General features: G+C 34.5%; 1 protein-coding gene across 8 annotated transcripts in view; it reads right to left on the bottom strand.

The window, feature by feature from the left end:
* Positions 1 to 15,668, bottom strand: part of LOC144436326 (polypyrimidine tract-binding protein 1-like) — an 80,422-nt gene that overhangs the window by 26,251 nt on the left and 38,503 nt on the right. For 7 of the 8 annotated variants that reach the window (XM_078125089.1, XM_078125088.1, XM_078125084.1 and 4 more), the window contains one exon: positions 7,085 to 7,207. The exons of the other annotated variant lie outside the window; for it this stretch is intronic. In XM_078125089.1, coding sequence (XP_077981215.1) covers positions 7,085 to 7,207 — 123 coding nt within the window. The remainder of the gene's footprint in view (positions 1 to 7,084; positions 7,208 to 15,668) is intronic. 8 annotated transcript variants of the gene reach the window in all.

The raw sequence follows: 15,668 nt of genomic DNA on the forward strand, positions 1-15,668 counted from the left end.
TGCATCACTGCTCTAAATTACATACTGTAATCAAATACAATAGTGATGTTGAATGCCTTGTCCATACATGTTTACAATATGGCCTAGTATCCCAGTACAACTTACATTTTACAATGATCATAACATTCAAACACAGACAGAGAGAGACAGAGATACAGACACACACCTCTCTTTCAAAACATGTATCACCATCTCCCTTGCAGAAAATTACATATACACACATACACACACACACACACGTCAATAAAATCACAAGATGAAACTGATACAAATATGTATATTAGTTTTTAGACACCACTGATAGTTCTATGCATGTTGGTGAATTCATAAGTAGGAATCTACTGTCAACCTTAAATGAACCCCCCCCCCCCTCCAGATTATTAGTTGGCTTTATAAGGATAGACTCTATACTAGCAATTGAATATATAATCACTATAATAATCCTGATAAATGAGAAATATGGTGACCTAAGGGGTCTAGGTGACATCACTAAGCATAGTCCATAACTCTAATTTTAAGCAGGGGAAGTAATGTAAACTGATGTGTTTTAATTCAGTTAGTTGCCCTGTTTCTTTGTTTAATCATTGCATGTATTTTACATGATGAATGTGATTTGGAATCCTTGTCATACATTTATCCATTTAGAGTCATTAAAAAACACAACACTATACATTACATGTAGCTGTATGTATTGTAGTGTATTCTATTTGAATCCTATATCTGTTCTTTACTCACTCCAAGTCACTCTTTTGTATTTCATATTTCATGTATGTGTCTAATTCATATTGTAATAGACATGTCAATAAATATCAATTCTACAAACACTAACAGCATAGGACCTGGTACAAGTGCTAATTGCTTTTAATGATCAATGCCTTGATGCTATGTCCACTTATCGTCAATATTTACTTATTAATTCCTACATGTACAGAAATCAATAGATCTGATAGTGTTCTAATGAAACATCTAAAATAAACTAATCAGGACTGAACTTGTTTCAATTTGAATACTACTGTAGACCTTGTGTTTTCCTACATTGTATCTGGTTCCATTTTGGTTAAACTTACTATAACATCACTGCTACATACAAGACTAATACTTATGTATTTTGTGGGATCCATTATATCTGGTTCCTTGTTGGTTAGGGATCCACTGCAATCAACATAAATATTTGGCACTATAATATAACTTACATGCAAGACTTCTACCAATGTATCTCACGGGATCCACTGCAATCAACATAAATATTTGGCACTATAGTAACTATCATTAGAGTATTTCTTGAATGTCCATGGACATTAATATTAGTTCATACTTAATACTATAGTAATGAAAATTTCTACTCACAGAGTCAAAAGATTTCTTGGAAGCAAATCCCCAAAATGTCATCAATGTTTCATCAGTTGTGTACTACAATGGACTATTGTTATATACCCTGTGTACTACAATGGGTTATTGTTATATACCCTGTGTACTATAATGGACTATTGTTATATACCCTGTGTACTACAATGGACTATTGTTATATACCCTGTGTACTACAATGGACTATTGTTATATACCCTGTGTACTACAATGGACTATTGTTATATACCCTGTGTACTACAATGGGTTATTGTTATATACCCTGTGTACTACAATGGACTATTGTTATATACCCTGTGTACTACAATGGACTATTGTTATATACCCTGTGTACTACAATGGACTATTGTTATATACCCTGTGTACTACAATGGACTATTGTTATATACCCTGTGTACTACAATGGGTTATTGTTATATACCCTGTGTACTACAATGGGCTATTGTTATATACCTGTGTACTACAATGGGCTATTGTTATATACCCTGTGTACTACAATGGACTATTGTTATATACTCCTGACGAGGCAGATGACAACTTCAGCGAAATTTGGGATTTACTTCCAAGGGTATTTTTGATTCTGTGAGTAGAAATTTTCATACTAAGAGTAAAGACGTATCTCTTTATACCAAAAATAAATTTGAAATATAAATGTTGAATTAATTCAATTTTGTGGAACAAAACGCCTTATATATATGGATGAGGATTAGGTATTTATTTTGGATTTTTAAAACAATTTTATCATGGCTTCCTACTTGAAAAATACATATGAAACAATATATGTCAAGTTCTTGCTTGTAACTCACTAAATTGCAGTAAAATTATGTAAAGTGTTGTTAGTGTACTTACAATAACAAACTTTTTATACATTTTTGAGCTTTTGCACTGTATTGAGTTACCAACACAGACTTGTTCAATTTTGTTTCACATTGGGTTTTCATGTAGAAAACCATGATAGAATTTGTTTTGCAAATGAAAAATCCAAATTATATTATATCATGCTACTATGTGCCTTTCTGATTGGATAATAACTGTGGTAAAATCCCATTTTACCACGGCTGGCAGTGGTAAAATGAGCCCCTAAACTAGCATATGTATAGTACTCACAAAAATGAAGCTAGTGTTCGTTCTTATACCAATAAGTTAACACTTCCTCAGAGTAAAGGTATGTCAGGTATCCTGTCCAATAGTTTGGGTTACAGTAGTCCAAATAATTCCACTGATGACCTTGCGATCGAAAGTAACGATCGATCAGTGGCTTCAACATCACTGGCCATGGCTGATAAGGTATAAGTTCTCCCATGCAACGAGCCGTCTCGGCGTCCAGCTCTCGTTGAATCAAGCAACACCAATTTAACTTTTAACCACCAGTCAAGTGCGTCAGGATTATTTCAAAACTGTACATATTCAGGTTCAGTCAATGTTCAATTTGTTAACCATTAAATTAAAGTAGACTGTGTAACGTCGCGTCTCTGATTTACTGTCTCGAGCTTTCTCCGATTCCACTGATTCAACGCCGAGACATCTATTTTTAGCAGTGTACAAGATTGTATTGTTCTTATGTAAATATCCAAACAAAATTGTTACTTTCTTTGACCCCTTGCCCCGTTTTCTTCGTTGCTAGTTTTCAACGCGTTTTCGTTGTGCATTATTTATATGATGTAAATAAAGTAATTTATCAATGCAATGCAATGTAGTGTATGGTTTGTGTAAATGCAGTGTGTGTGTGTGTGTGTGTTTGGGCGACATGAACGTATCCACTCATCAAAATATGCTCGTTCCCGACGATTTATTACAGACGATCTTTTTCTGTACGTGTGAATTCGCCTTTTCAGGCATATAAATAACCACAGAATCACATTTAGAAGAAATAGACACATATTTTGATATAATATAATAGCAATAACTCCCTCCGAAGGCGGGTATACACTCGAATTTGGTACAATTCGCTCCATATAGCACTCGCCATTCGGCTCGTGCTATATGTCGCGAATTGTACCAAAATCGAGTGTATACCCGCCTTCGGCGGGGGTTATTGCTTAAATAAATACCCAATCCTTATCCAAACGACCACTTAGTAAAGACTAATAGTATACTGGTATTAACTACTTGTGTACACTGTTACTGGTATCATGACAATCAATGCTAATTTACCAAGGCACTGAATAGCACTGCCAGGTTTATTTTTAAAAATTTGTACCTTCCATTTCTCATTTCCTTAATTAAACTTGTAAACACAATAGCCAAATTGACTTTACACTTTCAATTTATTCATGATTCAAAGCTCTACTGCAAAAGTTGAAATGACTGAAAACGTTGACTAATTTTTTGTTCGAGTAATTACAGTATGATTGTAATGAACCGTATGGGTTATGGTAATTACTTGACTTTAATTAACGTACATGTACATTTCACCTACTTATCATTGTTGCCGGTAACATGTGATAAATTTTGATTGACAGCCACCATATTTGTCATTTTCAGATCAATCACACAACATGATTATATTTTAACCTTTCTATATTTTCAACTGTTGGGAATCACTGGGGTTAAAGGTCATGGCTGTGATGTATACACCTCCTACCATGTGTCTGTCTAACAAACTAGGCTTTTCCATCCGGTTTAGAGTGTATTCCACCAAGGCCTGGTAACAGCTACATACAGATCACATGATGTCTATCACATTTAGACCCAACTTACAACTGTTATTTCTTCTTGAAATATGGACTGGTACGTAGTTATATGACCACACAAATATCATTTCTGACTAACAGATGTGAAAAAAAAATTCCCATAACTCATTCAGACTATGACCCTCAGGTATACAGACAAATCCACCTGGCTATGCAGCCATCATTTATATTACACGCACACGCACACGCACACACACACACACACACACGCACACACACACGCACGCACGCACACACACACACACACAGACACACACCATGCCAAATATACAAATGTACCATCAGACAATATCATCAGAGACAGACAGATGGACATAGACACATGCACACACATACTATACTATCAGAACATGACTGACACATATGCACACACACACACGCGCACACACACACACACACACACACACACACACACACACACACACGCGCGCGCGCGCGCGCGCGCACACACACACGCACACGCGCACACACACACACACACAAACCACTACACTGCTCTGTACACCATTACATGTGCATGGATTAGTAAGAAAGAAACAATAGTCTATTGGAATCAGAAAGACAAGAGGTGACAGGTTGGATGGCAGGAGATGAAAAAAAAACACAATATGGCACATCTACGATACAGCTGTTGATATATATATATATATATCACATGCATACATGCATGTGTACTCAAATGAATAATATGATGGCTTCCTATGGCAAGGGTCTACATGTCACCATCAACACAACTAGACAAAATATACTGATAAAATATAACAGACAAATCAATGTTGTACATTCTTGCAATATCACAAATAAAATGCAATAATATGGCATACCAGACGATATTATTTAGACTATTGTCAGACATAACTATTTGAGTTTTATTTTTATTTTTTCATATATAAAGTTATTCAGACTAAACCTTTCTCTGTGACTGTAATGTACATGTCTCTATATTTACACAATTCTATTGCTAGATAAACTAACTGTGTCATCCTAACCAACTCAGCAGTTGTGGATGACGACATTCGGTTCACAGCATACAGCTAAGCAACACTGACTCAGCTGGACACACAATACAAAGAATGTTTGAAAACAACACTGCATTGTCAAGATGCCATTATACACACTGGAAATGATTTCACTCTTTATTTCATTATCACCCTGGTAGTTGAGCCTTCAGGTTTTCCAAGATAGACACAAACTAAAACTAATTGTCACAACATGTTAATACAACTGTGATAAGCTATTGAATGGATGTTGGTTTGTATTATAGTCTCAGTAGGGAGGTGTTCTCTGAAAACTTAGTTTACTTAGAGTTCCATGGACTTGCAGTGCTGTTTTGGGACTTCAAATGTTTATACTATGTTGATCATATGGCGACTAGAATCACACAACAGAGGAACACCAACACCCACTTGTGTAATCTACTACAGTGATGAACAATAGATTTAGTTTATGGCTATCTTAGTAAACCGAAGGCTGGATTACCAGTGTTGTAACTTTTAGATCTTTTTACTGCATATATCATTCAATGTTACGATTTCAGTCAGGAAATAAATGGCAGGTGATTTTGATTGTATAGTATTTGAACTTCATAAAATAAAGATTTAAAGCTAGCCGGAAGATCATATTATACATTAGTATGTGTTTGACAAGACTAGATAGGTTGACTATTCATCAGATACAGCACATTGCTGTCAATCAGCTGACAAGTTATTAACAATGTAATGTATCGGTTCATATAACTTATCAATAAACCTTATGGTTAGGTTGTGAAAATGAACATGTTTATACTTTTATTCTAATTTATGTGAACATCCTTGCCAACATAATATTACATACAATGTGTCGTCTAAACCAATTTGACGTGCCACTGATGCACACAATTTCTAGTGATGCACCAAAATTTGGTCTTCCCATATCTCTTACTATGTGGTGACTCAAAGAAATCCCAGTTTTTCGCATTTTGACTCACAACAACAAAATTTGGCTATCGTTAGAGGGCATATATGCAGGTACTAGTATACACTATTAGTGTGATGGATTCAATGTCTCCTTCTTCTCCACCTGCGCTTTTTCTCTCTTAGAAAAATATATTTTCGTTTTGTTTTTGTACTGGTTAGTGTTGTTATGCATAATTTCAAGGTTAATACAAACCATCCAAATTACACTTACACAATAATACACATGATTACAATAGAACATTTATATATAGAAAGTTAGGTCTCAAAATTAACAGTAGTCCAGGGCATATAATATTAAAAAACTATCCATCATAACTGTATATAGACTACCAAATTTTTAAGTTAGTGGTCTATCAGCCCGATGGAAATCAATATCAAACTGTAGCTGCATCAGTTTACTTCCCAAATACCTCTGAAAAGTTATAATTGAAATCTGACGGAGGATACATAAATTTGAACAGTTTGGCATGAGAAATGGATCATCATATCATAATGGTAACTGCTACATATACTCCAAGAGTCTAACCACAGCATTCCCAATGACACCTTGCTTACTGGTAGCATAATTGTGGACATGGACAAGTTTTTGTAATTTCTACTCTTTCATCTTTCAAAGCACCACTAACAATTTATATGAAATTATGATTCAGAGACAAATTCACATAAAAGTTTATCTGTGTTGGTAAACTATGTATAAATATAATCATTTGTTAAAAACACAGCAAAGAAATTCAGTACTTGAAATTTTTGACAACATTTTAATGTTCGTCAGCTAGAGGACCAAGATGTACACACAACCTTATGGACATGTGAGCCTAATATAAGGGCTGATAGCCAGGTGCCTGGACATTTGCATAACCCTCATATCTGTTTATACATGTACTATGATGTAGGTGGTTTATATGCCCACATATAAATGGTGGGCCAAACATATGCTCTTTGCAGACACCTAGCCTACATGTAATTTTAACACGGCTGGGATAGGAAGGTTACGTCAGGAATTCTTTATGCATATGATATTTTGACGAGGGTGTCAATAGGAATGCTGTGAACAAACCACTTTATGCTCACCTTTTTGGCATCATTGGAATTGGTTGGTGATATGCCCCCTGTGGGACTTGCAGCTATTGCGTTAGCTATGGCTGTGGCTCCATTCTGTCCTGTGGACTGAGCAATCAACTCATCTGAACCTCTCTGTAAAATAGCAAGGGAAAAGTAGAAACCAACTTCATCATTAGTAAATTATGAAAATTAGTATGTCACAAAATTATTTTCAATCTGCAATATTCACAATGCTAAAGGACACATATTCACTGATCATAATTTTCTTCTTATAAATCTTTGAAAATTGAACAATTTGCATAAGAGGCCAAATTTTTTACATTGGAATAATTTCAAACTTGGGTTTATTGAGATGTAAATATTTTTATAATATGACTACAGGCTAGATATCTTTGCCAAATATGAACACCATAAATTTGCATCTGATATCTTACAAACTTTTAACCTTCATTTTTTATCTGTTGTCTATAATGTCATGTCACTTGAAATACATTGTGTAGCTGAGTTGACATAGCAGTACCCAAAGATTTAAGCCCTTTTTAGTTGTGAAATATTGCATATTGAGTTGTCTGTCCTACATGAGATCTGTGAAAGCAAAGGATATTTGAAGTATTAATGTTTCAACTCTGTAGTTAATACTACAATCAAACTCTAGGTGGAGTACAACATCTTGCTGCTGAAAATTCAAATTATTTTCATTTAGTACAACAAAATTCATAAACTGGGTAGGGTGAAGATTGATGTGAAAAAACACATAGAAAGAAAGCCAGGGGTTTCAGAAGTCTGGTTTAGGTAAGAATCAGTAATTAAGAAGTCAACATGGCAAAAGAATTAGAACTTAGAAGAAATGTCACAAGTGCATACAGAAGTAACATGAACAAGGTTAAACATTCAACAAGTATCAGTTTACATGTATACCCTTGTAAGTTTTACATGTATGTCATGAAGATGTAGGCTAATTTAAACAGATTTGTGGCTTTGGGGCAAGATTAATTTCATTTATAATATGAGAGACATGCAACATGATAGAAATGTGCAAGTCACAACTCATCACATTCAAACTTCCTTTTCACAGAAAATACATGAAAGTGTCCTCACATTTTCACTACACATAACATCATCTAGCAACAATTCATACCTCATTACACAACACCACACAACACAACACCACACAACACAACACAACACAACACCACACCACACCACGTCAACCATGTACATACACTACAAATCAGTCACATTTATTACAAAACAATCCCTTTCAATCACATCCTACACAACAGGGTACAACTTGTAGTACAACATATTGCTACACTCAATCCATGTACAATGTATTAACTTCAAGCAACATATACATTTGTATTTTGCCATTTTCCCAATGAGCAAACATGTTTGTTGATAAAAGCAACAAGATGTAATCTACTGTTTTGGATATCATGATCTTTTCTATCCTCTATACTGGACATCTATTCTACCTGTGTTATTGTCAGTTAACATATCCACAACTGTAAGAGAACACTAATGTAAATTTTTTGTAAACAGAAAATGTTCCTAAATCCATTTCAAAACAATTATATTCACTTGGTTCAAATGAAAATTTATTTTGGTTCACTTTGTGCTTTGTTAGTAAACAGACCTATCCCAGATTAATATAGCAAATCATACATGGTACTATTTCAGTCCTTAGCTATTACATGTACATCAATACATAATAATGTCCTTGCACAAGTTGCAGCAAATACAATGTATGTTGTAATGTTACAGCATTTCTACTTTCAACATCAACAGATTTTACAACATACGTGTATAAACTTGCATTACTACTAAAAAGATACCCTAGTGTGTCCTTGGAAGTACACTTAACTCATTGCCTGCATTAAGTCGTGGGCAGCAAAATTTAAGTATGTCCCTAGAGGAACATGAAGGTAGTGTATGGATTGCCCTTTTAAAATAGATTACTACAAATCTATCCTACTAATTTCTCAACTATCCAAGTATATCACTAATCAAGTGAATTTATCTCCTCTATCCCTGGTCACTACAAATACCTGATTGAAATGAAAGCAAGTGAAGCAGGGGGTGGGGGTGAGCACCAATGTTGTCAGTTCAAATGGCACCGTTTTTTCCTCATAATTGAGTAAGTGACGTACATTTGCTTCATGCACAATTTTCCATACTTTGTAAATGACCTGATTATGTTTACAAGGTATGGTGCAAATTTAGTCAAAGGTTCAAACTATTTTTTGACTGCTCATTTACATGGTAAATATTCATAGTTTTGTATTCAACTAATAAGTTGGTCCTAACAATATTGTATTCATGACAACTCTTGTTATTAACTCTTTCCAACGATGCAATTTACAAATTATTCCTTTGATGTAATTTCTGACCTACATTTTGCTAAATATGTTCCACTGATAGGGAAGCCTGTAAATACTGACAGTTATTAGTCACTTTGTACGAGTCATTCATATAGTGTGATGCAGGGTAAGTGCTTCTGAAAGACTGCATGGGTTGTACCTAGACCAGTTCATACATCTGTAGCATACATGTACTGTTTCTTTGTCCTGGGAAGTACATGAAGTTCCACTGTACATGAACATCTACATCATTATCATGATACAGAATCAGTGTACAATACTAGTTTAGGTGTTACATGTACCTGTGGCTTCAAATCTCAAGATGGTGACAAGCGATTTGAGGCACCACTATGAATATTCAGGATCACAGTGTCACTACACAATGTACAATAATTAGATATTTCACTGACAGACTAAAGGTGACTAAGGTAAAAGTTTGGAGATTCCACATCTAGACATCAGTACAATAATTAGATATTTCACTGACAGACTAAAGGTGACTAAGGTAAAACTTTGGAGATTCCACATCTAGACATCAGTACAATAATTAGATATTTCACTGACAGACTAAAGGTGACTAAGGTAAAACTTTGGAGAATCCACATCTAGACATCAGTACAATAATTAGATATTTCACTGACAGACTAAAGGTGACTAAGGTAAAACTTTGGAGAATCCACATCTAGACATCAGTACAATAATTAGATATTTCACTGACAGACTAAAGGTGACTAAGGTAAAACTTTGGAGATTCCACATCTAGACATCAGTACAATAATTAGATATTCATTTGACTTGTCTCTTCTACTCTAGTCAATCACCCTGAACTAATGTTACATATGAAGCTAGTCTCCAATCTGTACATGAGGCATTCACCAAACCTGGCAGTCTATCTTGTAGCTGGTACAAGACTATATAATGAGTATAAAGTCATGTTTTAATGCTGAACTAACAGTAACACTTTCACTGCAAAAATACATGTAAAGGCAGTTGAACCGTTCAGATTCTTTCTACATCTCTTTAGAGGCTGGTTCCAAAGAAACTCTATCAATTATCATTAAAAATTTCACTTTAATATGTGACATTGCATTTTATAGACCATTTCTTTACTGTTGCCATCACAATGTTGTATGTACATGTATGTGTGTGTGGTCTTGTATACTTTACACCACTTGTACATACATGTGTGTGTATGGTGGACCTACCCTCATACGGTACAATCAAGATTTGAAATACTGCTTGTTGCTAAGATACCGCTGTAACCACAACACTTGATATCCTCTGCAACATCCTAATGTAACTCCAGTTGCTTACTAGACATGTCAACTAATAGCGTCAATCTACATTTTTGAACCATTTCCTTTCAACATTTGATCACTGACTTTTCAGTTCACAACATGAACACATTTTTGAACATCAGTTTCGACAGAAGAAGAGAGTGAACCTATCAACTTTACAGTGTACGGTGTAGACTGTACATGGTACTTGTGTAGTCCGAGCATGTCTGACAAGAGTATTCGAGGCACTGAGGTTGGGATGTTTTTTATGCCTTGGTAACTCCCTAAAGCTAAACATGTATAATTGCTATGTGAGATATTACATACAATTCCAACAAGTAGAGGCTTCCCATGACGCTATGACAGTCTATGTAACAGCCTGGTTATATCAATTTCAATCCATGGTTCAAACAGTCTTGCAATCTCTGGAGATTTAATAGTACATAGTTCTTATGGTGCTACAGTAATAGTACAGTCTCTTCCTTTTTAATAGTGAAATTAGACCTGAAGACAAAGACATGCGTGTTGAACTTCTGTCCGAGTACATTTGTAAATTGTACTTCACACATAATACTTCTTTGAACTGACAATATCAAGTTTGGAATCTAAAATAACATGTTAAGCTCAAAGTCCCTCATTGCTACTCCATATTTCCCTGGGGCTTTACATGTTGAAATTCCATTTGAACTCAATTTCAATACCTTGATACTTCACCTTTCCAAAATATACCTGTACAATATACATTTGTACTTGTCAATAACATCATCTTTTCCAAAATATACCCTGTACAATATACTTGTTAATAACATCACCTTTACCAAAATATCTCATACATTGTACAATATACTTGTCAATAACATCACCTTTACCAAAATATACCCTGTACAATATACTTGTCAGTAACATCACCTTTACCAAAATATCTCATATATTGTACAATATACTTGTCAATAACTTAAAACCTCTTCCACAATAACACTCCACTTTACCTTTGTGCAAAGCAATTTCACACAAACAGAGCAGGCACTACTGGAATAGATTACCTTCCCTTTTCTATTTCCCTTCCACCTGCATTTGAATGAAAACTATGGCAACAAGGAATTACTTCCGCCTCTAAACCATACAAATTTATCAATAAAGACAGCAAGGCATGTAAAACCTATATTGGACAATCTGGCAAGCCGATTAGAGTGCTACATACAGTTTATATAGTGCACTATTTGACCTAAGTACCATATTTTGCCATTACACTTCAATGACCACTTACTAGTCCGTTATAAAAAGCTACAAACACAGGAAAACAGACTGCATGCACTTTGAGTTTTCACACCATCTACAGATTGACAAGTAATTGTACACACCATTTTCACTACTATAGCATTACAATTTTAGAATCTTTATTAATCAAATTAATTAATCCAAGAAACACTTTTCCTGATATCAGACACTATGGATTCCATGAGAATACAGAGGATGTCAACCAGCCACAGTACAGTACACTGTATCTTATCAATGTATCATAGTACATTACATGTTTTCAGTTTCATTTCCCCTATGACTCACAACTAGAGAAAATCAAACAAAATTATGATAATGCATGCTTGGGAGTCAAGTAAGGTTATATTTTGATTGCAATGCAGTCAGAGTTTACCTTTGTTTCATACGATTGTAATTTGTGTAAATATGTGCCAGGAAGAAGAAGTGCATGTTATATACAATACATGTATGTAGGGTGTGTCTTTGTACATGCATACTGTGTACATCTTGGTGAAAGATACAATATACCAGTGGATAGAGACCAAAATAGGTTTTCAATTCAACATGCACTTGAGTTGACAGACTATTAGAAAGAGACATAGTTTTTGACTTCTAATATTTATTGACATTTACTGACATATTCAACAAAAGTCAATATCACAACATGTGATCCCTACTTCCCTGCCAGCTGTTCCAAAAAACAAGGACAAATTCTGTCAAGAACTATATCAGCTTATACAATTTATGCAAAATAATGGAAAATTAGCATGGTATCATGAAAATATATAATTTATTTTCATAAATTTAACATGGCTGATTGTCATTAGTCATGGATATCTAATAATGCACTCTAATTTCTAAAATATTACAATATTGTTCACAGCTGACAAGCTACATACAAAAGAAAGTACACACCCTCCTCTTTGAGACCTTATGAAAGGAATGACTTTAACAGTTCAGAATCTCATATTATATATTTATTTTTCTACTTCTAAATTTTCTATAACTGTGAATTGTCCTAGTAGACAGAGGTGAGGTATTGCAATACACTGTGACAACTACACATGACTCATATAAGCCTATATTACATGTACTTGTCATAATTTAGCTATTTTCATTAATCTCAATCAGCTGATTCCAGGCTCCAATACAGGCAAACCTACAAAATTACTCACTATCAAACATAAATTAATTCCTTCTCTCTCATCTTTTATATGATTAGATATTTCATGAGATGTCAAAATTTTATATACATGGTAGAGACCTAATATTTCAGTTGTTGTGACATCAGAAAAGAACAACAGATGCAGACTTCACAATAAAGCAACATTATGGACATTATGTTTTTCACAATTAAGCTATTTAATAAAGTCTGTCTATTAATATATTTTTATATATTGTTGACCTAGGTCAACGACTGACGGCAGCAAATCATATCTTTGTTACAACATCAACATATCATTTGGGCTCACTATCTGTCTCTCTTTGTTAGATACTTGAAACCTGATGCTAGCTTCTATCATTCCTGTAATGGCTAACAACTAACCTTTCTTGACAGAAAGACACAGTTGTAGCAATGTGGGCACTCTCTAATGATAACAAAATTTTGTTGCTGTGAGTCAAAATGATAAAAACTGGCATTTCTTGTGAGTCACCACATAGTAAGAAATTTTGGTGCGTCACTAGAAATTGTGTGTGACACAGTGGTGCTTTGAAGGCACACTGGTGGGCAGTCTTTCTCTCTCACCTCTGACCTGAATACTTCATGACATTCATAACATCAATATTGTGACTTATTAATATCTGATATTTTTTACCAGACCACAAATAATCTCTATTTTACAATTCCATCTGAAAACACATTCATTCTATCGATATTTTTAATTTCAAAAAATACGGACATCACTAATTTCAATTTCATAAACATCATCAAACCTGTGGAAGTATGAATGATCTAGTGAATGATTCCATTGTCCTTTCTACTAGCATAACTGTTTATTTACCTTATAAAAGAAGTATCTACACACTAGTATACTGTTCTATGATGGTGATATAACAGCAGACAAAATGTAAAACAAGTGGTCATCTTACCAATGGTCTTTTCCTTGGAAAGAGTAAGCTTGTCTGGAAGGATAAGATTTGTGGCTCTGCCGTGGAAAGCATTATCAGTATCTGTAACCATGTAGACAACACTTCGGAAGAAACACTGATCTTGGCACATACCATTTCAAGTCATAGGGGTGTTACCTACTGATCTGTTATATCATCCATCAAACTTAGAGCACATCTCTCTGCCTATCTCCCTTTTATCAAATACCTTTGACTGTTCCCGTAATTTTATAGCATCTACAATTCTATGCAATCAAGCTCTTGATATCACATCAATTTGTATTTTTTCATTTTTCACTAACTCTAGTGCACAACTTCTACGATGGTATTATTGTAACTCAAGTCTCAACATCAATCCATGTGATGAATGTGTCAAAATCTGTAAATGTACAGCCTATGTGTAATTAATATAGAGAATGCTGTTTTGGTCAAACATTGTTGTTCTTACAGCCACTTTTTTTTGCATTTAATTTCAAAAGCTGTCAGCAGATATACAAACATAAAATACTTTTGATACTGCTGTCTTTATTATTCTATCAATTACTGACTGTCATCCATTGGAGGCTCTAAATCTCCAGGAAAGCAGAATAAATGACACATGAAATTCAAAGGCAAACGCTAAAACCACACGACGAATCCTCAGTCTGTGTGAAATCCCTCAACAGTAAGCCTTTTTTGACCTTCTCTGAATGCCATCCAGGTACAACATTTTAACTTGAAATCCAGACTCTCCTGTCTTTTACAGTTTTTTACTATCTCTGGATGCCATCCAGGTACAACATTGTAACTTGAAATCTAGACTCTCCTGTCTTTTACAGTCGATGGAAAGGTGTTGAAAATAGTAGCACTGAAATTGTTCCCTGGCTAATATTATGGTAAATATGGAAACCATTTCCTAATTTGCACTCCATTTCAATGTTCTATGTAAACAAAGATAAACTGGTACATGTAAGATGTGGGTTTGCATGCATGACTGGATAAAGACTACACATTTATGGAATTATGTACAAACTACACAACTGCAAAACAAAATTGAATGGATAACAATATCCCAACCCACAGCACCTTTCTTGGTCTCCTTTGACAGGTTTCAATAACGTATTGGATTAATCAATCATTTATTTTGCATCAATATGTCAGCAATAACATTTCTGTATAGACATAGCACTTCAATAATTTCAACACAAACTGTTCACCTCCACATACATGTAGCTTTACACTATATACGTATATCGTGGTTCAAGTTATTTATTATTTACCATTCCAGTTTCATAACATTTACTGAATCAGATACACAAGTGATACAACTACATGTGTACATTGTATGTGATGTAGTTGACAATTTAGATTGATCGAAATATATACTTTCATGTCCCTGTACGCATGTCTTGCATGTCATTTATTTCAAACCAACATTGCTTACTCATGCATGGGCCATAAAAAATCTATAAATGTCTCAATAATTATCCTAATATTTCCAGTGTTTCAAATTCTGAAATATTAGTTTTACCATGGAATCATTCCACATTTGTACAGCAAACATGTACATGGCTAAATGTATTTATTTTTACTTCAGTATTAGTGATTTCT

This window comes from Glandiceps talaboti, chromosome 6 (assembly GCF_964340395.1).
Source record: "Glandiceps talaboti chromosome 6, keGlaTala1.1, whole genome shotgun sequence".
Classification (NCBI taxonomy): Eukaryota; Metazoa; Hemichordata; class Enteropneusta; family Spengelidae; genus Glandiceps; species Glandiceps talaboti.